This window comes from Camelus ferus, chromosome 10, assembly GCF_009834535.1.
Source record: "Camelus ferus isolate YT-003-E chromosome 10, BCGSAC_Cfer_1.0, whole genome shotgun sequence".
Lineage (NCBI taxonomy): Eukaryota > Metazoa > Chordata > Mammalia > Artiodactyla > Camelidae > Camelus > Camelus ferus.
Window position 1 is genome coordinate 57,413,828 of NC_045705.1, and position 27,978 is coordinate 57,441,805.

Below are 27,978 nucleotides of genomic sequence, written 5' to 3' on the forward strand. Positions count from 1 at the left end.
GAAGTTAAGAGGGCAAGGGCAGGAAATGAGGCCAGAGAGGGAATACTGCTTAGACTGATGACCGAGGCCCCCTAACAGTGCTCTCTTTTGTTTGTGAAATAAGACAGGCTTGAAATCAGACTCAGCTCTGAATCCTAGTTCCTCTTTGCTGCCTAGGAATGGCAATGTGAGGATGAATGATAAGCAATTGCATATACCATGGGTTGGCACTCAGGAAAAGCCCCAGCTTCTCTCACCCCCACTCCCTGCAGCCCAGAGTCCCGACCCATGCAGGGCCAAAGACCTTCCTGTTACCTTTGGTCACAGGGCAGATTTCAGATTGTGGTTCACAACGATGCCAATGGCTAACCTGACTGGTATTAAGCTTGCAGTCCCGGCAGATACTCTCAGATCAGCTCCATGGTGAATGCTTGACTCTACTGACTAGACAGTCTGAGCACCAAAGCCTCAGATTCAGAGCCCGGCATGAGGCTCACCAATGGCAGGGACTTCTCATCGATCAATATTCCACCTCTAATTCCCTTGCTGATCACTTCTTCTGAAGCCCTGAGGTCCCAGGGGCTTGACTCAGGGGCCAAATACCACTCCTGCAGTGAGGGGAAGAGGCTAAAAAGTCCAGTTTATGATCAGCCCCTGACGCAAGAGTGGAGGATGGGGGACAGGGGCAAGTTCCATCTTGAGGAACATCTAGAGGAATGCTCTTGGGCATTCCTAGACATCTGGTCATTCTTCTCCAATCAGGAGAAGGCTGAGCTGGGCTTGTAAAGAGAGGAGGGAGGTCTGGGGGTTGCAGCAGCCCTCCACCTGCTCAGGTCTTCAGAGGGCTTAACCTGCCCAGATTGTTACAGGATTCAGGTAAGGCTCACTTTGAGGGAGAGGGAAATAGGGCAGGAGCTGGGAGTCTCCTGGGAGTCAATTCCTTTATAGGCCCTTTAGAGCGTTCCTTCTTGGCTGATTCTCCCCCAGTGATCTAGCTGCCTCCTCTGGTTCCTGGTCATCCTCCTGCTCCATGGGCCCTTGTGGAGCCTGCTGGCACTCTCTGGAGTCATAAACTCCCACACCTGGGCTCTCTATGTGCTTGGAGCCTACTGACACCTTAACCCTGACTCCCCACTGCAGGACCCTTTGCATACCTGCATTTCTGCAAGATACTCTAACAAAACTCATCACCCCAGGAGACAGCCCCACAATACCCTAGGTGGATAGGCCTCACACCCTGCCCTTATAAAAGTCATAAAACCTATTGTTTAACCTATTGTTCAGAGAAGTCCCTGATAGATCTTACAGCCAATCAGGTACCTGTGCATGAATTGATCACACAGCCCCTACTCCTTGTGTGCACAGCCCCCTCCCCCAATAAAAGACCCTGCATGCCCACCCCCGGTGCTCTTGCCTGTGTGACCTGCTGTTGCCTATAGCAGCATACCTATTAAACTTTCCTGAACTTTTATTGGTCTCTGGTAATTCTTTACCAACACACGTGTCACTGTCACCATGTTGTGTGCCCACAACATTTGGTGGCCCGTATGTGGCTTCCCTCTTCCAACTCTGCTTTCCTTTCCTTGCTCATACTTTCCTGCTGCTCCCTAGCATTCAGGAATTCCCCAATCTTGCCGAGGATTGGGGAACCCTGGCTGAGCTACTCCCAGTGGGCTCTGAAACTCTGACAGAGGAGAATGACCCTTGGCTATCTGGTGGATGCACATAGGAAAAGTGCCTTTTCTTTTCTAATACCTCTACCACGTATCCAGTCCCTGAGTCAGAGGGAATTCTGCATCTCGTCAGGGAAGGCCCACATAAGGACTGATAATCCCCTGCCTTGAGACACCCAGATCCCTGTTTCCTGGTTGGCCCCAGACGAATAATAGAGTCAGATGGGTTCAGCGGGTAAAAGCGTTGAAAAGCCCTACCCACAAGCAGTACACTCCTACCCGATACACACTCTCCTCTTCTCGCTCACTGTGGCCTCAATTTCTAAGCCTGCCAGGTGCTCTTCCCCCGCCTCTCCCTCCCACACTGCCTCTGTGACCAGGACTGAGCCTCCCGGATTGAGCCTCCGATCGCCGCGCCAGATACAAATCTTTGGCGGGTGAGTTCCTTAAAGACCCCCTTCTTTATTTTTCGGCCCCTTGTGTCGCCTTTTCAGCCCTTGCGCGGGTACATCCATTGCGCCGGTACAGCCATTGTGTCGTTAGTAACCTTTTTGCTGAGACAGCTTCCCTTTCTCAGGGGACGCCCTGAGTCAGGGAATGCTGGAAATTTGGTCATTCTCTTTCGGGGGTGCGGGGTTGGGGGGACGACAACCCCTGGAGTAGAGTCTGACTGCCCCTTGTGGCCGTTTTCCGATTGCTCCCTTGCAAGCCGTGTTTCCCTTGGTGGGTTTTTTGCCCCTACGGGGGTGGTATATAATCACCCCAAACGGGCGCTTTCTTCCTCTCCTTATCCCCTTAATTTCGCTCCCCTATTCCCCGGGACTCACCCCTGGGTTGTATTTTTTAAAAACCGGCGTAAATTCAATCCCCAGTCATTAAAAAAAAAAAAAAAGCAGTTTGTCTTTTTCTGTAACACCACGTGGCCACAATACCAACTCCCAGATCAGAAGGCTAGACCATTTAATGAAACTCTGCCTTTATGGCTCTCAAAATTTAGGGTTTGTACTGATCAGTCTGTGACTGACGTGCATGTGTGTATTTTATACTTTGTGTTCTGTCTCATGACTTGTGATTGTCATTCTGTCTTGGGAAGTGGGAAATTCTGATTCTGTTCCCGCATGGAGCCCCTGCGACAAATTCTAACTGGGCCTTTAAATGCAAATACAGTCCGCTATGCCTGGGACTTCAGCCTTGGGTTAATCAGCAAAACCTCAAACCAAAGAAAAAAATGGTAAAAAGCCCTTTAAACTCAAGCAGGAAAACTAGGAGATCTCGTTCTATCTGAGTGTATGTATATTCATACACATTATCCATATGTGATGTCTCTACCTTTAAAATTGTTATCAAAATTAAATTCATCAAAGAGCTCTGTTTAATTGACTTAAAACTAAGCGCTTACAAACTAAATATTTCTAAAAAGCTAAACAAAGTAACGTTCAGGTTCACATGAACTCGGAAATATTCAGTATTAAATTAATACCTGGTATTAAAGTTAAAAAAAGTTTGCTAATTTAATTAATATCTACATGTCTTGAAAGTCATCAGAGTTAAGCATACTTCTGTTGTACCTAGGCTTAATAAAAGTCAAATAAGATCTTGTATTATCTGTTACAAATTTTTCAACAAAAAATAACTTGGCATAATAAAATTATTATAATTAAATTAAATACAAATGAGATAAGATACTAAAACACGAACTACTAAACATTGGCTTCCCTTATAGAGAAACAAAAGATACTTACAACTATTAATGAATATGTTTGGTGCCACCCTGAAATGTTCTCTATAAAAAAAGCACATGGTTTTTAAAATTATTGGTATTTATTTTTGCTCATCTTTAAAATGCTAATGTAGGACAATTCATAATTACCTAGTTTTCACTAGAAATTATGGCTTTCAAGGGTTAAAGTTACATAAAATTTAAAAAATGGAAGTTTTCTTAAATGTTAATTTAATTTAACAGATTGTAAATGTTTTTTTTTTTTTTGCCTCTTAAGTAATCTGTTCGGTATTTGCCTTTAAAATATTTTGTTATTTTGGTTTAGTAAATAAGTATTGTTTCATGGTGACCTATAATTTTATCTGACCAGGTATTTAAAAACTTTTAACAAACTCCCCAAGTATCAAATTATAATAAAGTTCTTTTGACCCATCCTAACCTTGGGATGCTTCAGAGGGCCCCTGAAATATTCCAAAGAAAACAGTAAGCTAATTAGGTTCATTTGATATGTTAAATTACATAGGAAGTACTGTCAACTATATAATAAATCTTCTTAGGTTAAAATGTATGGAAAAATCATATAAAATTACTAAAAGTCTGGTATATATAAATGTTCCCAGTCATAATTCTGGTTATTGTAATGAGGTTTCTTTATTAACTACCATGTAGCCAGGTGTTTAACCATGCTTCAAGTCCTATGTCATTCATAAACAGTTGTGTTTTTACTGTGATGCTTTTAAAAAATGTTTTCTCTTTAAAGAGTTTTTCAAAACAAAGACTTATTTGACAAGTACAGGTTTCTGATAACTTTTAAATCATACTGCTAAACTGGGTAAAAATATAAAAGTCTGATTAAAAACTCTGATTACATAAAACTTAACGAAAAGGATTAATTACATGGGACTTACTAAACTGATAAATGGTTATAATTTTTATGATCTAAAAAAATTTGTATGGTTATAATTTTGGTTTTGTCAATCAATTAGTCTTAATATGATTATATTTGATAAAATGGGGGCTATTATAGAGAAAGAGATGTTTTAGTGGACATTAAACTCTATAGTTTTGTTAATTGAGGTCTATATTTACTAAGACTTCACTTCCCAGACATTCCTTGCTCTTAGGTTATAAGGAAGGGGGCAAGGCACAGCCAACAAAAAGCTGGCCTACCTCTGGGGTTTGTTACAAAGTTTAATTAAACTATTAAAAAAAAAAAACACTCTAGATTTCTTTCTGAAGCTCAGTAATCTAAACGTATTTCATGATCTTATACAGAGTTAAAGTTAATCCAATTGTTAGGTTTATGGTCAACTATCCTGTACTTCTGGATTATCTTGGTGGATTTCTTCACTCTAAGGGTCAAATTGGTAGGCCTTTAGGAAATTTATTCTAGAGAAATTATAGTTCTGTTCAGGCCCCTAGTGATATTACTAGGTGGGATTCCCTCACCTGGCCAATTAATACCTGCTCTAATCCTGGCCATAAATACGAATTTTCTTCTAAAGTTACTCAAGCTCAATTAGAGCAGTAAGTCACAATTTAAAGCAGTTAACCAGATACATAGTTCCATAGGAGAGCTTGTAATTATAACAGTGTAACTCTAGATATGGGAAGAAGCAAGAAGAGGGAATATTTTGCTGGACCACAACAGACTAGCAAGACAGGTGGTCCAGAGACATTTTGTTACTGTTAATAAGGCCTAGTCCCCTAATAGCACATCGAGTGCCTACCAATGAAATCCTTGCCTGACACAGGAATGAGCATTCCTATCATCCACGGGACAAAATGGTCATAAAATGCCTCCCAAGCCATGGTCAAAACTTGTGATCATGGGGGGACCTGCCAACTAAAATTGGCACTTACTATCTGCCTCTATAAGGATTAAGTCACAAGCCACTGCAGTCACTGACTGTCAGTGTACCCTGGAAGGAGCTCAGGGTGGAAATAAAAAATGAGGCACTCTGTATTCTGGGAAAAACTGGCAAAACAGGCCTTCAGATAGATGTTTCCAAGAAAAGATTACATGAGCCCAAATGCTTGCATCTCCTCATATCTAGAAAAAGCACTAAAATCATTAACAGTGACATCTACTTTGACCATTAAGAAAAACTATCTTACAAAACCACATCTCTTAACATCTTAACAGCCTAAAAGTTGAGAGCTATGTCTTATTCGGTGGACATATCTGAGGACTCAAACCCCTTCGAGCCCGGGATGACAGCCTCTCAGATCACTCTGAGGGACTGCTCCAAAGAGGTAGGGGAGGAGCCAGGATATATAGGAGTTTTACAACAAAGACCAGGTAGTTGGAACATTAAAAAATTACTGTTACAGAAAACTAGACATCTCAAGTTACAGAATTTAGTGCTTTTCTATGTATGGGAAGGAGCAAACGTCTGGGCTTATTGAAATCATTCCTTTGACAAGCACCTAGCTATCTGGGGCCAGTATCCTGTCCTTTCACGTTCTGAGTCCCCTGAGAGTGCATCACTGTGGGTGGCTGCAGAGGCCAGGCTGCCTGCTTGTCTGCACCCTGAGCTCATGGGGGGTGGCGGCAGCAGCTGATGACTTGATGGCTTCAGCTTTCTTTGTTTACTGATATGGCTTGCAGTATTTTTTTTTCACACATCCTTACAGCCTCCCAAGGAGACACATGCAGTTATATGTACTGAGTACTATACTTAAGTATTAGTTAGGTATGTCAATGCTTACAGCAAAAAGGTTAACAAACAGGTTTCTAACTGGTTCTCTAATATTTTTCCTTTTTTCTTGGATTCCAGAGGAAATAAGGTCCTTTTTCACAATCATTAAAAAATTTCTCCTCTCTGTCTTTTTGTTGGGATTGTCTATTTAACTTGGTATACGTTTATTTTATGTTGTATCCTTATGATGCAGGAAAAATGGTTGTGGGGCGTGAGGAGGGCCATGTCTCAGGTCTCAGCTGAGTTCCTGGGACATGTGTGGCCAAGTGTGGGTCCTTGGCTTCGTGCAGGAAAGAATTCAAGAGTGAGCTGCAGTTGAGTAAAGGTAGATTTATTTAGAGAGATACATACTGCATAGAGTGTAAAGCAAGAGAAAGGCCACAAGGTGTGGGGGTTGAGAGCTCAGGTTAAAGTAAATAGGTACACACTCCAGGGAGAGTGCAGGCTGTCTCCGAAGACAGGAAGACAGGAGTAGTGTTGCCAGTTTTTATGGGCTCAGTAGCTTCACATGCCTACAAGTGGGAGGACTATTCCAACCACCCTGGGGAAGGGGCTGGGATTCCCAGGAACTGGGCCACCACCCACTCTTTGACCTTTCGTGGCTAGCCTTGGGACTGTCATGGTGCCTGTGGGCATGTTATTTATCATGCTAATATGTTACAATGAGCACATAATGAAGCTAAAGTTCTACTAGAAGTCAAACCTCCTGTCATCACAATCCTCAAAGCCTAGTGGGAGTTGAATCTTCCACCATTTTGGTGTTAATTGCTGTCATTCCTTGAATGGTTGTGTCCTGCCCCCTTCCCTCCTGTCTCACTTATCTTACAAAAAACGACTGTCTCTCTTTGAGGTCCAAGCTCCAAAGAAACAAGAACAAACATCCCCCGCCAGCCAGAAACGCCAGGGCCCTTACCATACTAACGTGACGGTGATGCAGCCCTTGGATGTCAAAGGGGGTTACTTTCAGGCTGCCCCTTAGGCAGTCGGATTCCTGGGGAGCACCAGGCTGGCCCCACACCCCAGACAGATTGGCACAATAGATAGGGACAGTGTGATGTCTATATCCTTCAGGAAGTATTTCCAAAAGAAAATAAACTTTCACCCAGGTTCCAAAGATCTGAAACTGCCAATCTGTCAGGGGGAATGCGGAGCCAGCTGGCACTCTCTGGAGTCATAAACCCCTACCCCTGGGCTCTCCGTGCGCCTGGAGCCTACTGACACCTTAACCTCCACTCCCCACTGCAAGACCCTTTGCATACCTGCATTTCTGCAACGTATAAAACATCTTCTCTTGATGTGTTTACCTTAACAAAACTCATCACCCCAGGAAGTAGCCCATCTCACAATACTAGGCGACAGGCCTCACATCCTGCCCTTATCAAAGTTGTAAAACCTATTGTTCAGAGAAGTCCCTGACAGATCTTACAACCAATCAGGTACCTGTGCAGGAATTGATCATGCAGCCCCTACTCCTTGTGTGCACAGCCCCCTCCCCCCAATAAAAGACCCATCCTGGGTGCTCACACAGGCACCTCTTGCCTGTGTAGCCTGCTGTTACCTATAGCAGCGTGTCTATTAAACTTTCCTAAACTCTCCTCGGTCTCTGGTCATTCTTTACCAACCTGAGTTACCAGCCCACCACGATGTGCCCACAACAGCCCAGACCTGTGGTCTTTCCATGAATACTGAGTGCCCCACCATATTCCTTAAACTGCTGCTGCCTTCCATAGTCGGCGGCTCCCACAACTCGAACCTTCCCCCTGGGCTTTCACCTCTACGACCCCCTCCTCTGTTGTCACACACAGGCCCCTCTACAGATCAAAGCTCAACAGGCTCTCCTGCCCGAACTTGCCCCTCGCCTCTTCTCTTCCCCACCAGTAGTCACAGCCTGGTCTCAGGGTGAAAAAAGGCAGGCTTCTGTCCCTGGCTGGGGTAGGAGTGGTGGGAGGCACCTAAATTAGAGCAGACTCGGACACAGGAGAAATGATACTTGTGTGGCTGGGTGAGTGAGTAGGCGATAGGAAGGGAGCTGGGGCTTGGGACCAACTGAGGCTCGGGTCATCCGAACATCTGCAGTTTTACAGCTGGAGGTGGGCGATGCCTGCAGCTGATGAGGTTGAAGTCAGGGGCTCTTTAAGTTAGGGATATGGGAGCTCCACACTCTACAGCTGCCACGGAGCTCAGACACCTGCGCTCCATCCCTTGCCCTACAATGAGCTCTGGCCTGATTCTCATTCTCCTCATCTGTGTTAACAGGATATAGGTGTTCGGAGTGGGCCAGATTATGTTAAATGATCTCGGCAACTCAGGCTGCAAACTTTTCTCAGATGTGAGTTTGGGGGAGAAAATAGAGAAAGTGGGGCTTGGGGGCCGGCCTTAGGCTTGTGCTAATAATCCACCCCCTCCCGCCCACCACCCTCCCATGGAGGCCTGGCCGTGCCAAGTGCAGTAATTAACTCCTGGGTGGCCTTCGCCCTATCCAAAGCTCCCCTCCTGGGCCACATTCCCACTGCTCGTCTCCTAGGCCACTAAACCCCTTCTGTCCCCTAGAGTGAGGCAAGGTGGACTGGAGAGCAGAGCAGAAGCCTAAGCCAGACCGAGAGCCACCTTCTCTCCCAGGTATGCCACTCTCCAGCCTCTGTCAGAGGCAACACACCCTAAGGGCACTCCCAGTAAGTGTTAAAGGATATGACCTGGGAGGATCCAGGGCCTGGAGGCTGAGGATCCAGAAGTGGAGACTAGGACCTACCCAAGGCTAAACTGCAAGTTAGTGTCCGTCTTTGAACCAGAGCCCAGGACACAGTGCTTCAAGTGTGGGGTGCTGGGGGAGAGGGGATGTGTGTGTGTTTTGAGGGTGATGATTGGTGTTGGTGGTGGGGGTCAGAGCTGGACCAAGATCTGAAGCTGAGCCTGGGAAGGTGGGGAGAGGCTCGCAGGGTGATGCAGGTGGTGCAGAACGGAAGAGAGCTCTGGCTCTAGAAAGCAGCCACAGCCAGAAACTCCCCAGCTGACTGAGTGGGATCCAACAGGACCAAGGGAAAAAGGCTTTCTCAGCCCCTCAGTACTCCCCCATCACTCTGTGTCAGTTACTCCCCCGAGGGCCTCAGCACAGCGAAGGTTCAGGGGACCCAGCAGAAGGAGCTCTGGACTTGAGGGTCCTGAGTCAGACTTGGGTGACTCCTGCTGTGTGACTTGGGGCACGCCCTCAACCCATGCCTAACTGATTCCTCAATCTATGCCCAGCTGGCTAGCATTTGTCGGGGCCTTCCTCCCTACATTATTTAATCCTCGGGTGAGGAAACCAAGCCTTAAGACAATTTGTTATTTTCCCCCAGGGTCAAACAGGAGGCGGGACTGTGAGGGCTGGGATCTGGACCCCTGTGCTCTAAACTGCTAGACTTGGTTTCCCCAAAGGAGTCTAATCCTGAATCACCGGGCATTTCCAAGGGTACAGATTTGCTCTTGGAGATCAGTGAGTGATGGGGTCAATGGAGAGATGATTAGATCCTGGGATGAATGAATTAGCAAATGAATAAACAATGGAATAAACTGTGGCAGCATATTGGATTGTGGAAGGGTGAGAGGGGATGAGGGGATGAGGAGGAGAAGGAGGAAGAGAGCTAGGTGGGAATTTAAATCCAGGTTTCCCAAAGCCCTCCTGGGCAGTCAGCCTGGAGGCCGCCCAGCTCAGGCCCCATCCAGGAGACCCAGGCAAGATGATGGAGTTCTGTAGGAGGTGAGGGCAACATGGAGGCGAGGCAACTTTGTGAGCAGAGGGGACACAAAAGCTTTAGGAGCTGTGGGAAACAAATGCCGAGCGTTTTAGGAGAGCCAGGCACCTGGTGACCAGTGGGATGAGGGAACAGGCACCTCCCAAAGCTCAGTATTGGAGGTCAGAGGACTGAGGTGCTATGAAGGCCAAAGGGAGGCCAGCTCTGTAGCAGGGCTTCAGGAGCCTCCCAAGGCCCCAGGGGTGGGCTGCTCAGCTGCCCACGCCCACCCCCAAGTCTTTGTGCCCTGTGACATCCCCCAGGTCACCGGGTGTCTGGGGGAGACCAAATGAGAAGGCTGGAAGCAGGGCTTTGTTTTGTTTTTTAAACACAGATCTGTATCTGGAGGTCCAAAACTAAGATGTTGTTGTAAACTTTTGCACAAAGTAATTTGGTGTCAAAATCTGAGCTGAAAATTAATATGAAGTTATTATAGTTTTTATTTATCCCACCAATGTAACTCTATCCCCCTAAATTGTGTGCTTGATTGTTGAGTGCTTGTAAATTTCATTATCTTATTTTGTATTACCTTGTATAAAATTGCCAACTAAAGAATGTCCTTGGCCACTTGGTTCTATAAGGATTAAGTCATTAGCTACTGCAGTCGCTGATCTTTAACACACACTGAAAGAAACTCAGGGCAGAGATCAGGAATCAGGCAGTCTGCGCTCTGGGAAAATTGGCAGAACAGGCCTTCAGACAGATATTTTCAGGAAACAATGTTGTGAAACCAAATTCTTACATCTCCTCATATATAGAAAAGCATGAAAACCACTAAGATATCTGTTCCCTGTGACCAGCAGCAACCTTCTACTGAGATGTGTGCTTGACTGCATGTCTTCCTTGGCCAAAATCGCATACATACTGATCTCCCCCATGACCTCTTCGGAACAGCTTCTCAGAGCTGTTTCTTGGGCTATAGTCCTCAATAAGACACTGAACAAACTCAACTCACTGCTCTCATGTTGTGTGGTTTGGTTTTGTTTTTTTCAGGTCAACAAAATCTTTTAAACTGAAATGTCCACCTCCGAGGATTTTGAACAAGGGATTGTGGACATATGGCAATCTCCTAGCTATTTCTGCATTTTGCCCAAACCCCATTCCTTAGGTGTATCATGTGATCCTCATGACCACCTAGAGAAGCCAGAGACCCCAGCCAGGGAAAGTCCCAGAAGGTGGCATCTGATCCCAACCCTTCCTGAAGACTGGTGTAGGGACTACCTACCCTAGGCTCCTCCCACCTAAGGCTTTTATTAACACCTTGAGGACCCACCTCTGCATTCTTGCATTCCTTTGCTGCTTTTGACCACAGCTCTTTCTTCAGGGACAAGCATGGCCCACATGATAACATGGCTGCTTCTTCTTTTGGTGTGGGTGGCTGCTGGATGGGCAGCCTGGCCCAGGACTGAGCTTCTCAATATCTGCATGAACGCCAAGCACCACAAGGAAAAGCCAGGCCCTGAGGACAAGCTACATGAGCAGGTGAGCCAAAAGGTGGTCTGCAGCGGGGAAGAGCTGCCTTGGGAAATGTCTACCCTCTCCTTGGTGGAGGCAGGGAGGCTACCTGAGCAGATCTTTGGTTTATACTGGTCAAGGCAACTCTGTCTAACACATACTGCGTGCCCAGTATTCTCAGGACAATGCCAGGAGCTCAGCTTCTTGGTGGCTGGGCTTCCATGTTACTGAAGTTAGGAAGCAGGTCCAGAGAAGAGCCTGGAGAAACCCGACCTGGAGGTTGATTTTGATTTCTGAGTTTAGATGGGGGCCAACCCCTCCAGGGATCTGAGAGGAGAAAGCACACTGCATATGGCAGCTTCTTTTCTGCCAGCCTCAAACAGCTCATGGAAAGGGTATCTCTCTGTGAGGCTGAGTGTGAGGCAAATGTTTATGCTGGGGCTCTCAACCCTGTTGGACCTGAGGTCTCCTCCCTATGACAATTACTTTCCCACAATCCCTTCAATTTCCTGAGCCTACCTAAACATTTTTAAAAAGTCAGTATCATGCCATAACTGCAAAGAAAAAACCAAAAGGCAAGTCACTTGGAATACGCATTTCAATGTGTATATGTTTGTTTTTAATCTCATCTGCAGATAGTATCACAGTCCCGTTTGTGCTTGTTTTGCATCACTGAGCCTGACAAGTGGTGGTATTACTTGGACATTTTGAGCAGCCTTGACTTTACCCTCTTCAGCCTATATATATTTTTAAAGTGCATACCTTAATATTGTGCTTTTATACCAATTCTAGGCAATGGGTTTTCATTCATTCAGTAAGACTGTATTGAGTGTTTCTGTAATTAGAACTGTTCTGGGGTTGCAGTTTATTTAACCTGCTTCCTCACCTCCAGGTCTTTGTCACCTTTTCAAAGAGGCTTAATCGGACCGTTCTAGAAAACTGAAATTCCCCATTCTTCTCCTGCTTTATTTTTTTCCAAAGCAATTAGCCAGTGATAAGTTTTCATGGTTGTGTGTTCCCAGTTCCTAGAAAAATGCCTGGGTTAGAATAAGTAGGATCTCAATCAAGATTTGAATTAATGAATGTTGTGATGATTGCATCTCCCAGGCGAGGGCTTCCTTCTGGGATCCCACAGTCTTGAAGAGCCTCTCTCCCCAAAGAGGGTCCCCCAGTAGCAAGTGTTTCCCTGAAGACTCATGTCGGGGATCAAGGACTAAAAGGGAAGAGGTTACGTGTGGGCATATTCTGGTTGCGCTGGGTGTTAATCCCTGTGTCTTCCCCACCCAGTGCAGTCCCTGGAGGAAGAAGGCCTGCTGCTCTGTCAACACCAGCTTGGAAGCCCATAAGGATATTTCCTACCTGTACAGATTCAACTGGGACCACTGTGGCAAGATGGAGCCCTCTTGCAAGCGCCACTTCATCCAGGACACCTGTCTCTACGAATGCTCACCCAATCTGGGGCCCTGGATCCAGGAGGTATGGGCACTGTTCCCACAAACACAAACCTCAGCAGAGGGCAGGGCCCACCAGCCCCTTGCAGGGAGGGCATGGTTCAGGAATTCTGCTGAGGGTGGTAATGAAAGTAGCTCTTTTGCCTTTTTCCTGTTTGCCCAATTCTGTTCCCTTCTAACCACAAAAAAAGTATAATTATAGGAAGGAGATCACTAGGCAATTTAACCTAACTCCTGAATTAGGCTCTCCTGAATACATACCACGCCTTGCCTAATCTAGTGATTCTTTTCCTAGATTAAGAGAAGTAAGAATGAAGAATTAAGTAGTTAAAGAATGACTAGCTCTCTACCTCCAACAGCCCTCTTAGCAATCCTGCAGGCAGATCACATAGGCAAGATAGAGTCAGCCAGTCCTCATGCAATGGACAATGATGTAGAATCTAGCTTCTCGCCTTGATGATTGACTGAGGTTCTTTCCCTCTTTCCCTTTAAAAACTGTCATGGCTGAGCAGAATCTTTGGAGTTGGTCTTGGGACATGAATCCACCATCTCCCCAGTTTACCAGCTTTTCTGATTAAAGCAACTTTCCTTTCTACTCTATTGACACTTGCTTCTCAATGATTGGCTTTTGAGCAGTGTGCAGCCAAACCTGAGTTCAGTAACAGTAGAGGCACCTCCCCCAGCCCTGGTCCCCATCAGGGAGCAGCTGAGATCCCTGGCTGACTGGAGCCCTCCCTCCCCACCTCCCACTCAGGTGAACCAGAGTTGGCGCAAAGAGCGGATCCTGAATGTGCCCCTGTGCAAAGAGGACTGTGAGACCTGGTGGAATGACTGCCGCACCTCCTACACCTGCAAGACCAACTGGCACAAGGGCTGGAACTGGAGCTCAGGTGAGGGCCTGGGCGGGGCAGGGGGAGGGGTTTGGAGGTGGAGGTGGGGGGTGTGGAACAGGTATATAGAGATTTGTGGTTGTGGGGCAGGTAGAGCAAAAGGTGGTTCTGGACCCAGTGGCTAAAGGTCTTCCATCCTCCCCACAGGGTACAACCAGTGCCCAGTGGATGCTGTCTGCCACCGCTTTGACTTCTACTTCCCCACACCTGCTGATCTGTGCAATGAAATCTGGAGTCACTCCTACAAAGTGAGCAACTACAGCCGGGGCAGTGGTCGCTGCATCCAGATGTGGTTTGACCCTGCCAGTGGCAACCCCAATGAGGAGGTGGCGAGGTTCTATGCTGCTAAGGCCAAGAGTGGGGCTGGGTTCCATGAGGTCTGGCCTCTCCAGCTCGGCCTGGCCCTAATGCTGCTCTGGCTGCTGATCTGAGCTCCTTTTATTTTCTGATAATCTGGACATCCCTGCCCTGTTCAGCCCCACAGCTCCCAGCTGGTCAGTTCCTGTTTCATGGTGGGGACTCCTACAGTTTGAATAAACCGGACGTCCCAAGTGTCATGTAAATTACCTGCGTGTTCATAGAAATGTGACTATTGCTTCCCAGTACCCATTGATAAAGCTAGTTAGACTGGGTCAGTTCCCAGCTCTGATACTTGCTGTGAACTTGCCAGATAACTTAACTATTCATCTAACCGAGGACATATTCACAGCTCTCAATTTCATTTTTTCACTACAGCCCTAATCTAGAGCCAGGCCTAGGATTTTATTATTTGAATTGGACCCAAGCCTCCCAGGGTTAACTGTTCGGTGCTCAGCTCTCCCATAGAAGAGAGGGGAATGGGAGTGTCCAGCATGTTCTGGATGAATGGCTGGGAAGAGGTGAAGGGGGCCACAAGAGCCCTACTCCACTAACAGCTAATACCCACAAAGCTCTATCTGCTAGGCACTGTCCCAGATGCCTTACATTATTCCTGTAAGCTGTAGATACTGTTGTCTGCGTTTTACATGTGTGGAAACAGGCATATAAATTAAGGAACAGAGTCAAAGCCATTTCTTGCGTAAGAGCTGGGATCCCCTCTGGGCAATTTTGCTCTTAGGAACAAACTCTCTCCCCTTGTAGAATGAATAAATATGTGTATCTTAAAAGGATAATGGACCCCAGGCCTGACCAAAGTAGCTGGGCTTGAGCTGGTCTGGCAGAGCTAGGCATGGAACCTAGACTCTAAAGCAAGTCCCAAAACAACAATTTGACAGGTTTTTATGCAATGTTCCTACATTAAGCATAATTTGTAGGAGTTGTAATAGGCTAGGTTATATCGCAGTAACACCCCTAATATCTCAGTGGCTTAAAACAATGAACATTGATTTCTTGTTCAAGCTATAGTGCTTAATATGGGTTGTCAGGGGGATTCTGATTGTCACTTAGGGGCCCAGGCTGATAGAGGCTGCATCTGGTCATACAGTTTCACAAGACAGGAATAGGGAACTTGGTGAATTCCATACAGGCTCTTAAAACTTCCACTCATCATTTATTTCATTGGCTAAATCTAGTCATGACCATGACTAATGTCAAAGAGGCCAGGAAAATACAATTCTAACATGTGTTTGGAAGGAGAGAGGGGTCAAGGTGTTTGTCAGCAGACCCAAAGACTGCTACAAAGGCCTTATTTTGTTCAGTTATATTTCTGGCATGGTTATTGTTACAAACTGAATTTTTTCAGTTAGATCCCGGCAAGAAAGAGAACCAACTCTTTGAAGCTAGGCAAAGAACTATAACTACACGAAAAGTGCAGTAATTCACTGGTCACCCTCCTAGGCACTCTCGCCAACAAGGTCATTCGATGTGTCATATCCTCTATAGAACCAGTCACACTGTTTGTAAATATGACTTGTTTACAGATGGATTAGGGTTAGTGAAATTTAAGATTAGTACCATTTCAATCCAATATACCTTATCAAAGGCCTATTTTGCTATTTCTGAACCATTTATAAAAATATCTAAATCCTACTCTCTGTAGCTGTCATCCTCAAGTTCTGAGGAGTCATTAGCTTGAAGGTATACTAATAAATTTCCAAATTAGGATTTCCAAGAGCAGAAGTACTGGCAAAAGGATAGACATAGATTAATGGAACAGAATTGAGAGTCCAGAAATAAATCCTTATAATTAATTGATTTTTGACAAAGGTGCTAGGGCTAATTCATTGAGGTAAAGATGATATGTTCAACAACTGCTTATCCACATGCAAAAAGATGAATTTAGACCTTCAACTCATAAACAAAAATAACTCAAAATGGAACACAGACTTAAATGTAACAGCTGAACAATTTAAACTAGAAGAAAACAGGAAAATATCTTCCAGACCCTGTGTTAGGCAAAGATTTCTTTGATTAATGCTTCCACCAATCATTTCTTTGTATTTTGGACCAAAAACACAGTCTATCACTGAAAAAAACCGATGAACTGGACATCATCAAAATTCAAAACTTTCGCACTTCAAAAGACATCATTAAGAAAATTAAAAGACAAGAAATAGCTAGGAGAAAATATTTGTAAAACACATATCTGATAAAGGGCTTGTATCCATAATATACAAAGAATACCTATAACTTAATAAGACAAACAACTAATCAAATAATGGGCAAAAGAAATGAACAGATATTTCATCAAAGAAGGTACATGAAAAATACTCAGCATCATTCATTAGTCATTAGGAAAAGGCAAATTAAAACTACAATGAGATGCCACTTCATACCCACTAGAATGGCTACAATAAATAAGACAGTCATTAACAGATGTTTGCAAAGATGTAGAGAAACTGGAACCCTCATATACTGCTGATGGAAATGTAAAATAGTACCGTCATTTGGAAAACTGTGGCAGTTTCTCAAAAAGTGTCATACAGCCCATAAAAACATAAACTGTCATACAACAAACATAAAACTGTCACACAACCCATCAATTCTACTTCTAAGCATGTACTCAAGAGAAATGAAAACACATATCCACAATAAAGACTTGCACATGAATGTTCATAGCAGCTCCAAACTGAAAATAACCTAAATGTCCATCAACTGATGGGTAGGTAGACAAAATGTGTTGTATCCACACAATAGAATCCCATTCAGCAATAAAAAAAAGTGAACTATCGACACTTGCTATGTCATGGATGAACCTTAGCAACATTATGCAAAATGAAACATTATGCTAAGTGAAAGTCCATTCGTATGAAAGGTCCAGAAAAGGCAAATTTACAGAGACAGAAAGTAGACTAGTGGTTGCCTGGGACTGGATTTGGGAACAGGGATTAACTACAAACGGGCATGAGGCAGGATAAAAATGTTCCAAAATTCATTTCTGGTGAGGTTGCACCACTCCACAAAATCACTGTAAACTTTAAATGGGTAAATTTTATGATATTTAAAATAAATGAAGAATACAAAATTAATAAATGAATGAATGATTGCCTAAAGGATACCCTCCCTTGCAATGGTAGCACACAGGGAATTTTATATGGTTCTGAATTTCTGTGGCATGTACCCATGAGGAGATGTATTCTAAGGAATTTAGCAACTGGCTGCATAAAAATCCATCATCTGAGCCAAACTCTTTTCCACCATGAACTCTGAGAGACTGGTTGGAACAACGTGGCAATTAAGGAGGGAGTCAGTTCTTGGTGTAGATGCAGACAATACCAATAGGAATGTTTAGAAGAGTGGCCTATTGACCAAGAATTTTTTTAGAGAGTGTCTATTTCAGTTGGCATAAGTATGGTCTACTAAATTGAGGGTTAGAGACCACAGCCAGGGGAAAGGAAAAGGGCTGCATCATATGACTAATCAAAAAAGAACATGAGGCAAATTACCAAAAATACCAACACAATAACCACCATCATATCACCTTCATCAACTTCCCTAATTCTTTAAAAATTATTTCTTGTTACCTGCTTGTAGCTTAGCATCTCCCTCCATAGAAGTTTTCTGCTTTGTGGCTAGAATTTTTCTGGAAGTATCAAGTCCCAGGGCTTTGATAGGCTGAATCATCCAAGTGTTAGTTTATGATGGTGATGTCGGATCCATGAGTCTTAATTTTCTGGTCAGTCAATTATGGCAGGATCTTTAGGAAAACAAAAAGAGAGAATAGAAACCCTTTGGTGGTAGGACAAGAAGATCTGGTCAATCTATTAATTTCTAATATCAGAATAAAAGAGAGAAGAGTTTTCATTGGGATGTAATACAACAGAGCACGAACTTACTGTGGACTGCTGTATTTCACAGTGTCAGTTGATGGCTATTTTGAGAAGAACATATTATTAGAACCTCAGGAAGGAGAGGTAGACAAGGAGAGTTTGTCTTCCCAACAAACTTAACTTTGATAATTCTATTTTTCTCTCTATTTGCCTCTGCGGGTGATATGGACAGCGGATGTATTTAGAAATCTTGAGGGCCTTACAGTCTCTTTTGTAAGATGTACGTGAAAATTACTATCAATAATAAAAGATTATTTAAAAATAAATAAAATCATCTTAGAAATAAATTTGTTGACAGTCATCATACAAACCCTTGCATGTGAAGATGGGTGTGATTTACTCATCTAGGAAAGTCCACAGTCACTAAACATTCACGGTCATAATCCTTTACCTTGTATGAAAATCATCTAGGAAAGATGAGTTTCTCTCTTTACTGCAACATCTTTCTCCATATTGTGAACACGATGAACAGGGCAACTCTTATAATACCAATAAGATGGATATTAAAACATGGAGCATACCAATTATACTTAACTATTTTTAGCATCCTTCCTTGTCTCCTTCTTTTACTTGTAAGTGCCATGCTGTGAGGGAGCAAATATTTTATGTATTCTAGCAGCTGTCTGGGACATGACAAGATGATTTTGGTGTAAAATACACCTTGATAGTTTTATTATTCTGAATTTAGGACCTCATCTTGGAGAAGGGAAACAGAAAAGAAAAAGGTGTTATCAGGAAATAGCCTCAGTCTTGGCTGTGTTATTAATAAGAAAACTATATTTTATTAAACAACTTTGTCACTAAGAATTTTAACTTCTCTAGAAATGAGGACTTATTGTTTTATGTTGTAGCATGACCCAGAGCATGATGCGAGTCAGCACAAAGCCCACAAAATTAACATGCTTTTTGAGAAGTGAACGTTCACATTCAGGTTGATAAGGACCTAAACTTTGCTGTAAGGGCAAAACACACAGTAAACAAAAAATAACTTTTATTTCTTCATGTTAACAGTAGACTGTATACTCAAAGACCATTTCACTTACAAGTGACCCATATTATTTAAAGCTTTATACTTAAAACAGAAATAATCTGAAGAAGCACTTCCAGAATGAGAGAGTAAGGACCTCTGAAAATCCACTCCTCCATAAAAGCAGTAACACTGGCAAAACTTGTCAAAACCAACTTTTCCAGAAGTCTGGAAATTAACCAAAGCTTTTAAAACTCTAAGGAGAATTTATTCAAGAAAATGGCTGAATCTCACAGTAGAACAGTGAGTTCTGTGGCATTTTTACTTGCTTTTTCCCATCTTCCTCTCCCCAACAGTAGTCTCCAGAATCAGCAGTCTCACAACTACAATAGCTACGAAAACCAGTGGCCTCGCTGCCACTAGAGGGGGCAGAGTGGGTGTGGAGCTCCCTCAAAAGCCCTGTCCCTACAGAACTGTCACTACTTGATCTATCTGGAAGCCTCTGTTAAAAGCTCCTCACAGGGCTAATCTGATTCAGAGCTCACACAGTGAGAAACCCCATTCCTAGGTTTTTGTCTAAACAATCAGCAGCAAATTAGACATCTCAGCTCCCTAAGGCAGAAACACCAGTTGAGGCAAACAAAAGACTGGACAAAAAACTTAAAAGGAGTGGGGAGGGTATAGCTCAAGTGGTAGAGTGCATGCTCAGCAAACACAAGGTCCTGGGTTCAATCCCCAGTACCTCCTCCAAAAATAACCCCTAACTACCTCCCTCCCCCACAAACAAACAAACAAACAAAACTTTAAAGGAATACTGGGGAATGAGATGTCATTAGAGAGCTTTGAAAAGCTCTGACATCCACCTGGGGACCTTGAAGTTCATGTGCATTTGCAGAACTGTGAGTACATCCAGGAAATACCTGAGAAGGCCCCAATCTCTCACCTCTGGTGACTGGAGGCCCTCCTCAGCAGGAAGTGAGGAATAAGGCAGAGTAAACTGCTAGAGCATTTGATGGCTTGCCTGAACCAACATACAGAGTCCCTTAGCAAAAAGTAGGAGACTTAACTGCTTCCAGGCATCTAAGGAAGTTGCTGTCCAATCATTAGCTGACCACTAAGCTAACCAGGCAGAAACTTCAGTGACCACACATGCCAAAGAAAACAGACTTTATAGAATTAGTCCACAAAAGCTGATAAATAAACAGCGACAACAAGCTCTCATTGGAGAGTGATGATTTCTGGACTTGCCACACTGTATTATTTAAAACATCCAGTTTTCACATGATCATCTCAATTGATGCAGAAACATCATTTAACAAAATCCAAAATCCTTTTATTATGAAAACAAAATAGAACACTGAACAAACTAGCAATAGGAGGGAATTGCCCTAATGTGATAAAGGACATCTGTGAAAAACTAACAGCTAACATTCTATTCAATGGCAAAAGGCTTTCCCTCTAAGATCAGCAATAAGACAAGGATAGCCACTCTCATCATGTCTATTCAATGTGGTACAGAGGGTGTAGGTAGGGCTACTGGTGCAGAAAAAGAAACAAAACCTATACAGATTGGAAAGCAAGTAGTAAAACTATTTCTATTCACAGGTATGACATTCTATACAGAAAATCCTAAGGAAACCTCAAAAACATGATTATTACTAATAAGTGAGTTCAGCCAGTTTGTAGGATACCAGGTCAATAAACAAAAAACAATTGTATTTCTATACACTAGCAATGAACAAAACAAAAATGAATTTAAGAATACAATTCCCCTTCACAATAGCCTGAAAAAGAATAAAATATATAGGAAAAAAAAAAAAACCCAACAAACGAAGTAAAAGACTTGTAGACCGAAAATTACAAAACATTGTTGAAAGAAATTCGAAAACTAAATAAACGGAAAGAAATTCCATGTTCATCAATCAGAAGACTTAACATTGTTAAGAGTACAATACTCCCCAACTGATCTGCAGAGTCAACTCAATGCTTATCAAAATCCCAGCTGGCTTTTTGGAGAAACTGACAACCTGATCTTAAAATCCATATGGACATGAAAGAGATCCATAATAGCCAAAACAATCTTAAAAAAGTACAAAATTGGAGGAGTCACACTTCCTGATCTCAAAACTCACTACAAAGCTATAATAATTAAGACAGTGTAGTAGTAGCATAAGGATAGATATATAGATCAATAGAATATAACCAAGAGTCCAGATTCAAGGATGCCAAGATAATGCAATGGAGGAAAGAATAGTCATATTTTCCGAAATATGGTGCTGGGACACAACTGGATATTCACCTGCAAAATAATAAAGTTGGGCCCTTATTTTACACCATACACAAAAATCAACTCAAAAGGGATTAAAGACCTAAATGTGAGAGGTAAAACTATAAAATTCCTTAAGAAAACATATGGGAAGAGCTTCATAACATTATGTTAGGCAATGATTTACTGGCTATGACAGCAAAAGCAAGACAACAACAGAAAAAAATAGACAAATTGGACTATATCAATATTTAAAACATCTGTGCAACAAAAGACAATTAACCAAGTGAAAAGGCAACATACAGAATGGGAGAAAATATTTGCAAATCATGTATCTGATAAGGGGTTAATCCAGAATATAAAGAACTCCTACAATTCAACAACAAAGAAAAGTATAAACCAATTTAAAAATGGGCAAATAACTTGAATAGACATTTCTCCAAAGAAGATGTACAAATGACCAACAAGCATATGAAAAGATGCTCAACATCATTAATCATTAGGGAAATGCAAATCAAAACCACAATGACATACCACCAACATTATGATGGCTACTATTAAAAAAAAACCAGAAAATAACGTGTTGGCAAGGATGTAGAGAAACTGGAATCCTTTTACACTGTTGGTGGGAATGTAAAATTGTGGAGCCATTATGGAAAACAGTATGACAGTTCCTCAAAAATTAAAAATAGAATTACCATATGATCCAGCTATTCCACTTCTGATTATGTACCCAAAAGAATGGAAAGCAGGGTCCCAGAGAGGTATTTGTACACTTGTGTTCAAAGTAGCATTCTTCACAATGGCCAAAAGGTAGAAGCAACCCAGATGTCCATGGATAGATGAGTGGATAAATAAAATGTGGTACATACATATAATGGAATATTATTCAGCTATAAAAAGGAATGAAATTCTGACACATGGATGAACCTTGAGGACATTATGCTAAGTGAAATAAGCCAGTTACAAAAGGACAAATGTTGTATAATCCCAATTATATGAGGTATCTAGAGTAGTCAAATTCATAGAGACAGAAAGTTGAATGGCAGTTGCCAGGGACTGAAGGGCAGGAGGAAATGGGGAGTTAGTCATTAATGGAAATACAGTTTCATTTCTACAAGATGAAAATATCCTGGAGATCTGTTGTGCAACACGAATATACTTAACATTACTGAACTGTACACTTAAAATCATTAAGACAGTAAATTTTATCGAGTGTGTATTTTACCACAATTTTTTAAAGGCTAAAAAATTGCTAAGATATGTTTACAGAAATGCTAGATGATGAGATATTATCATTTACCAGATTTGAGACAATTTCTTTCCATGACTGTTGTCTTCTGCACCTCAACTTCTACCTGTTTCCACCTGGCTGCTCATAAACTAATCCGATAGCTGCCATTTAAGCCTACTCAAGCAAACTGAATGTCCATCAACAGATGAATGGATAAAGAAAATGTGAGATACACACACACAACAGGGAATATTAGCCATAAAAAAGAATGAGATAATGGCATTTGCAGCAATATGGATGGACCTAGAGATTATCATACTAAGTGAAGTCAGGCAGAGAAAGACAAATATTATAACACTTTAATGTGGAATCTAAAAAAAATACAGATCAACTTATTTACAAAACAGAAACAGATTCACAGACGTAGAAAAGAAACTTATGGTTACCAGGGGGAAAGGAGGGGGAGGAATAAATTAGGAGTATGGGATTAACAGATATATATATACCACCATATATAACTAGATAAATAAAAAGGATTTACTGTATAGCACAGGGAACTACATTCAACATCTTGTATAACCTATAATAGAAGAGAATCTGAAGCTGTAAACTTGAAACTAAAACAATATTATAAATCAACTATAGTCAAATAAAGATTTTTAAAAAGCCTACTCAGTATATGCCAGGCTTTTCCATATATAATTCTCCACAGTTTTCTCGTGAGCAAACTGAAGCTGAGATTCAGTGATATCTCCCAGGGCTGTAGGAGGGGTGGAGCTATCACTGGGTCCTATGACCTGGCCCCAAAGCCTGGATTCTTCCTCATTAGGTCTCATTCCTCTCAAGTTAGTATTACCCTAATTTTTGACCATGTGGGGTCAAAAATTCAGATCCTTTTTGGAGATGAGGAATCATCTAGATGAATGTTGAATGTGTGGACCCTGGAATGAGTAAATTAATATATAAAGAGACGAATGCAAACAGGAATGGATCACTTGAAAGACTAAAGGAACCTTGAAGAGGGTGGGATCTGGAAAGAAGGAAGAGCAGGAGAAGAGCTGAAAGAGGAAATTATATTTATGCTTACCAGTGCTCTTAGTCAGTCTGCCCTGTGCTGAGGACAGAGACCATTGGGGACAGTGCAGGGCCCTGGAGCCATTGCCAGCTCGGAGAGGCCAGTCCAGACAGAGCTGTGTGTGTGCCCAGCAGCAAAGAAGGCACAGGCAAGGTGCCCTAAGGAGGGAAGGGTGACAGGGCACTGGGGAGACTTGGCGGGTTGGCGCATAGGGGAGGGGCACAGCTTTCTTTAGAAAGCTCACTCTGGCTCCTGTGGGGAAGGTGACTTGAAGGGGAAGAAATTGGAAGAGGGAAGACCTTACCCCAAACACCAAGTCAAAGGAAGTAAACTCCAGAAAGGTTTTAAGGGGTACCCTTGCCAGGGCTTGGTAATCAACTGCATGTGGGGATGGTGAGGGAGAAGAAATCACCATTATAAGCTCTTATGTACCTCAGTGACGGAGCCTAAAGGAACAGGTCTGTAATGGGTGGCTGGAAGGTGAGGGCAGTCATGAACAGAGAAGGGGACCGTCACTTTTGCCAGGGGGCCTCCGACAACTCTAAGTGCTTGTCAGATTAGCAGCTCCAATGTGGGGGACTTTTATGTTGTCTCTCAGGTCCTAGGGTCCTACATTTGTTTTTTAAAGCATTAGGTAGGGACCTGGTGCATTTGCCCAGAAAGAGCTGAGGAGGCCAGCATCACCATGCAGGGCAAGAGGAAACAAACAACTTTCAGAGAACAGGGAAGGAAAAAGCCTGAGAAAGCAAAGCTGTTTAAAAACCACCCTTGTCATTTCTGGATCATTTAGCCAAACACCATCCTGTGTGTTACCTCACCTGATCCTCATGCTGATCCGGGGGAGTCAGCAGAGCTAGGTCACTGCCACCCCCAGGTTAACAGTGTTTCAGAGCTGGCACGGGAAACTGGGTGACCCAGGGTGTAAAGGCAGAGCACTTGCTGGACACAGGATGAGGGTGCTGTGTCCCTGGCCCTTTTCATACTTAACTACTTTTCTTAGATCAAGTCCAGAGAGAAGGTGAGGGCATAAGGCCTCTCCTCCCACTTGGGAAGATTTCTCCAGGGCCCAACCCCTGTTCCCAGATTCCCTTCTGAGCCCTCCAAGCCTGGGCTGAGGGAGCCCCTCGTTCTCCCAATCTTCTCTACTTCAGCCTCAAGGAGCCTCAGGACCCCAGCACTGAAGGAACAGGGTCTGATCCCCTCCTTCACTATGGAGTCTGGGAGACCGAGGCAGGAAGTGAAGGGGGCACTCTGCATGGGGCTTTCTCCCCTCAGGCCTTGGTCTCCCTAATCACAGCTGCCTCTGCAGGAAGAGAAAGACATGCCCTGGAAATTGACACCACGTGTGCTGTTTCTGGCCTGGATGGCCTCCATGTGCAGCGCCCGGGCCAGGACAGATCTGCTCAATGTCTGCATGGACGCCAAGCACCACAAGGTAAAGCCAGGCCCTGAGGACAAGCTGCATGACCAGGTGAGGATGGAGGGTGGCTCCGGTTGGGGATGGGTCTTGTTCAGGCAGGAAGAGGGAGTCAGGGTGGTGGGGGAGGGGCTGAGGGGATCCTAGGGGTGTCCTGTTCAGAAAAAGATATCCTGTCGGCAGTAATTGGAATAATCATTCATTGTAACACCTAATAGGTGTTGTGTATTTTTCTGTGCCTGATTCCATATTCCAGGGGTCCTGTGATGTGGGTAGATGATGTTCTCCTCCACATGCCACAAACAAGGGAACTGAGGCCCAGAGAAGCACAGTGACACACAGAGGAATAGAACAGGACTCACTCTTGTGGTGGGATAGGGGTAGTACTGGGGTGGGCACCTCTAGGGGTATAAAGGTGAAAGACTATGGGGGAGGTTTGGCTCTTCCTACCTTTACTATGTGCCAGTTCTATGGAATGCAGTGTACAGAGGAGGAGAAGGCCATTTATGACTGTGATACAGGCCATAGCTGCTGCACGTACATACAACCTTGAAAATATATGTCAGCTGTTTGTGGCCTTTCTAGACTCCATGTCTCTTTTTTATGATTTAGACTCTCTTTTCTATCCTGGAATGAAATTCAAAGCTAATAGAACTCATCTGCACATTTAATTTAGAAGGTAACAACATAACTCTATCTGTAATACAAAGCAAAAAGAAAGTAATTTATATTTATATATTTCAATAGGTCAATGCACTGGTGTGACTACATTATAAGTCATTACAAAATAGCACATTTACTTTTTTTTTCCCCTCAAAATCACTATGAATGGAGCAGCTACAGTAAAGATTGAGACAGATGTGTTCTATTGGCAACTTCAATACTTTAAGATACTCCAAGCAGTGTTTCTACCAGTGACAATGTTTTCTAAAGTAGCAAATAACTCCAGTAAAACAAATCAGAGAGTATAGCCTTCCTATGTATTTGCAGTCCTGGAAGATCTGGTCAATATAAAAAACTTGCTAAAATATGGTGTGTGTATATGTAAGATGGAGTTAGGTTTAGATTTCGGAAAACATAAGTAAGTCTTTCATTTACTTTTTTCAGCAAATATTTTTGTGGGCCTGCTCTGTGTCTGGCAGTGGCCTAGCTACTGGGGATACAGATCTTAATAATCTTAATACTTGCTGAGAATAAAGTTATTCAACATATATTACAGCATAGCATGTTCCATTTCCTCCTTTGCTCACTTTCCACCTTCCAGTGAGGCTTTTCACAATCACCCTATTTTTTTTCTAATACTGTCATATATTTTTATTTAAGTATAGTCAGTTTATAATGTTGTGTCACTTTCTGGTGTACAGCACAATGCTTCAGTCATATAGGAACATACATATATTCGTTCTCATATTCTTTTTCACCATAAGTTACTACAAGATACTGAATATGGTTCCCTGTGCTAGACAGTATGAACTTGTTGTTTATCTATACAACCACTCTATTTAAAATTTCAACAATCATCCCAAACTCCATAGTCCCATTCCTTGCTGTAATCTTCTCCACATAACTGATCAGACCTTGATCAATGGCATTTTTTTTTTCTCTTTTAATTTCTTACTGTCTCCCCTGACCTGAACACACATATCTGCTTTGTTCTCTGCTGTATTCCCAGCATCTAGAATAGTAACTGGCATAAAATAAGGAATTATTTTTTAGTGAGTTAATTACCTTTTATAAAGTGTTAAGCACTGTATAAATGATAGCTATTGTCCCCGAAGTCAGGGTTTCTCCCAGGCTCTCACAACCCAACCGCCTCATCAGACTGTTGTAACTGAGTCTCCCCCAAGATGGGGGTTCTTGGAGGCCAAGTTCAGGGGGGCCCTCATAGTGAGTGTTTCTAGGACAACGTACCTGGGGAAGGAGAGCAAGAAGCAACTGTGGAGAGGCTGGAGGTGGCAAAGGCTGTGGTGGGGGAAGTTCTTAGTCTCGGGTCTTCCCCACCCAGTGCATCCCCTGGAAGAAGAACGCCTGTTGCACTGCCAGCGTCAGCCAGGAGCTGCACAAGGACATCTCCCTCCTGTATAACTTTAACCTGGACCACTGTGGTAAGATGGAGCCCACCTGCAAGCGCCACTTCATCCAGGACAACTGTCTCTACGAGTGCTCACCCAATCTGGGGCCCTGGATCCAGGAGGTACTGGTGTCTCCTTCACCCTACCCTAGCACGATGCCCTCCAACTCAGTCATGGCTGTTCCTGCCAATATCCCTGACCGATTGGAGCCCCTCCACCCGCACCACCCACCCAGGTGAACCAGAGTTGGCGCAAAGAACGGTTCCTGAATGTGCCCCTGTGCAAAGAGGACTGTGAGAGCTGGTGGGAAGACTGCCGCACCTCCTATACATGCAAGACCAACTGGCAGAAGGGCTGGAACTGGACTTCAGGTGAGGGCCTGGGCGGGGCCATGGAGGTGTGGTTGGAGAAAAGGGGTTTGAGGATTGAGGGTGGGGAGAAGATTTCTAGAGGTGGCCAGAGATGAACTCTGGGCTCAGGGGCTGAATGTCGGTGTCCCACCCTCTCTACCCCGTAGGATCTAACAGATGTCCAGCGGGGGCCACCTGCAGCACATTTGAGTCCTACTTCCCCACGCCTACAGCCCTGTGTGAGGGTGTCTGGAGTCACTCTTACAAGGTCAGCAACTATAGCCGGGGCAGTGGCCGCTGCATCCAGATGTGGTTTGATACAGCCCAGGGCAACCCCAATGAGGAGGTGGCGAGGTTCTATGCTTTGGACATGAATGCTGGGGCCATGCCCCAGGGGATTGGGCCTTGTCTTCTCAGCCTGGCTCTGATGCTGTCTCTGGCTCCTTGACTGAGTCCAGCCCTCCCCAGATGGTCCCCTCTGCCTGTCCCCAGCTTTGCTGGCCAGGCTGGGCTCAGCTCTGCTTCCACAAATGAGGGAGCCATAAGTATGCCTTCATCCATTTACCCATCCCCCTGTCATCCAGTTCCTGCTCCATGGTGGGGCTTGGGGTTTCTGTGACAGCCAGTTCTAATAAATAAGTCAACACATTCGTATCTGATGAATTACTTTAGTTGTGAGTTTGTGGACCGAAGAGGACAGATTCCATAGC

At 43.7% G+C, this 27,978-nt stretch overlaps 2 protein-coding genes across 13 annotated transcripts in view; one reads left to right on the plus strand and one right to left on the minus strand.

Moving 5' to 3' along the window:
• The window catches only part of ANAPC15 (anaphase promoting complex subunit 15), a 68,405-nt gene that overhangs the window by 38,876 nt on the left and 1,551 nt on the right, over positions 1-27,978 (minus strand). For all 4 annotated transcript variants that reach the window (XM_032489273.1, XM_032489272.1, XM_032489271.1 and 1 more), the window contains exon 2: positions 17,582-17,754. The gene's annotated coding sequence lies outside the window, so the exon portion shown is untranslated. The remainder of the gene's footprint in view (positions 1-17,581; positions 17,755-27,978) is intronic.
• LOC102517455 (folate receptor alpha) lies at positions 837-27,927 on the plus strand. Of its 9 annotated transcripts, none has more exons than XM_032489245.1 (10): positions 837-855; positions 1,980-2,089; positions 11,169-11,326; positions 12,587-12,775; positions 13,505-13,640; positions 13,788-13,888; positions 24,727-24,900; positions 26,852-27,040; positions 27,154-27,289; positions 27,436-27,927. In XM_032489245.1, the coding sequence occupies exons 3-10, from the start codon at positions 11,177-11,179 to the stop codon at positions 27,714-27,716; spliced, it is 1,356 nt and encodes a 451-aa protein (XP_032345136.1). In that variant the 5' UTR covers positions 837-855; positions 1,980-2,089; positions 11,169-11,176; the 3' UTR covers positions 27,717-27,927. The 9 variants fall into 9 exon arrangements, with proteins under 9 accessions (XP_032345136.1, XP_032345137.1, XP_032345138.1 ...); XM_032489246.1 differs by lacking the exon at positions 837-855 and adding an exon at positions 8,625-8,693 and having other exon boundaries at positions 1,889-2,089; XM_032489247.1 differs by lacking the exon at positions 837-855 and having other exon boundaries at positions 1,889-2,089; positions 11,157-11,326.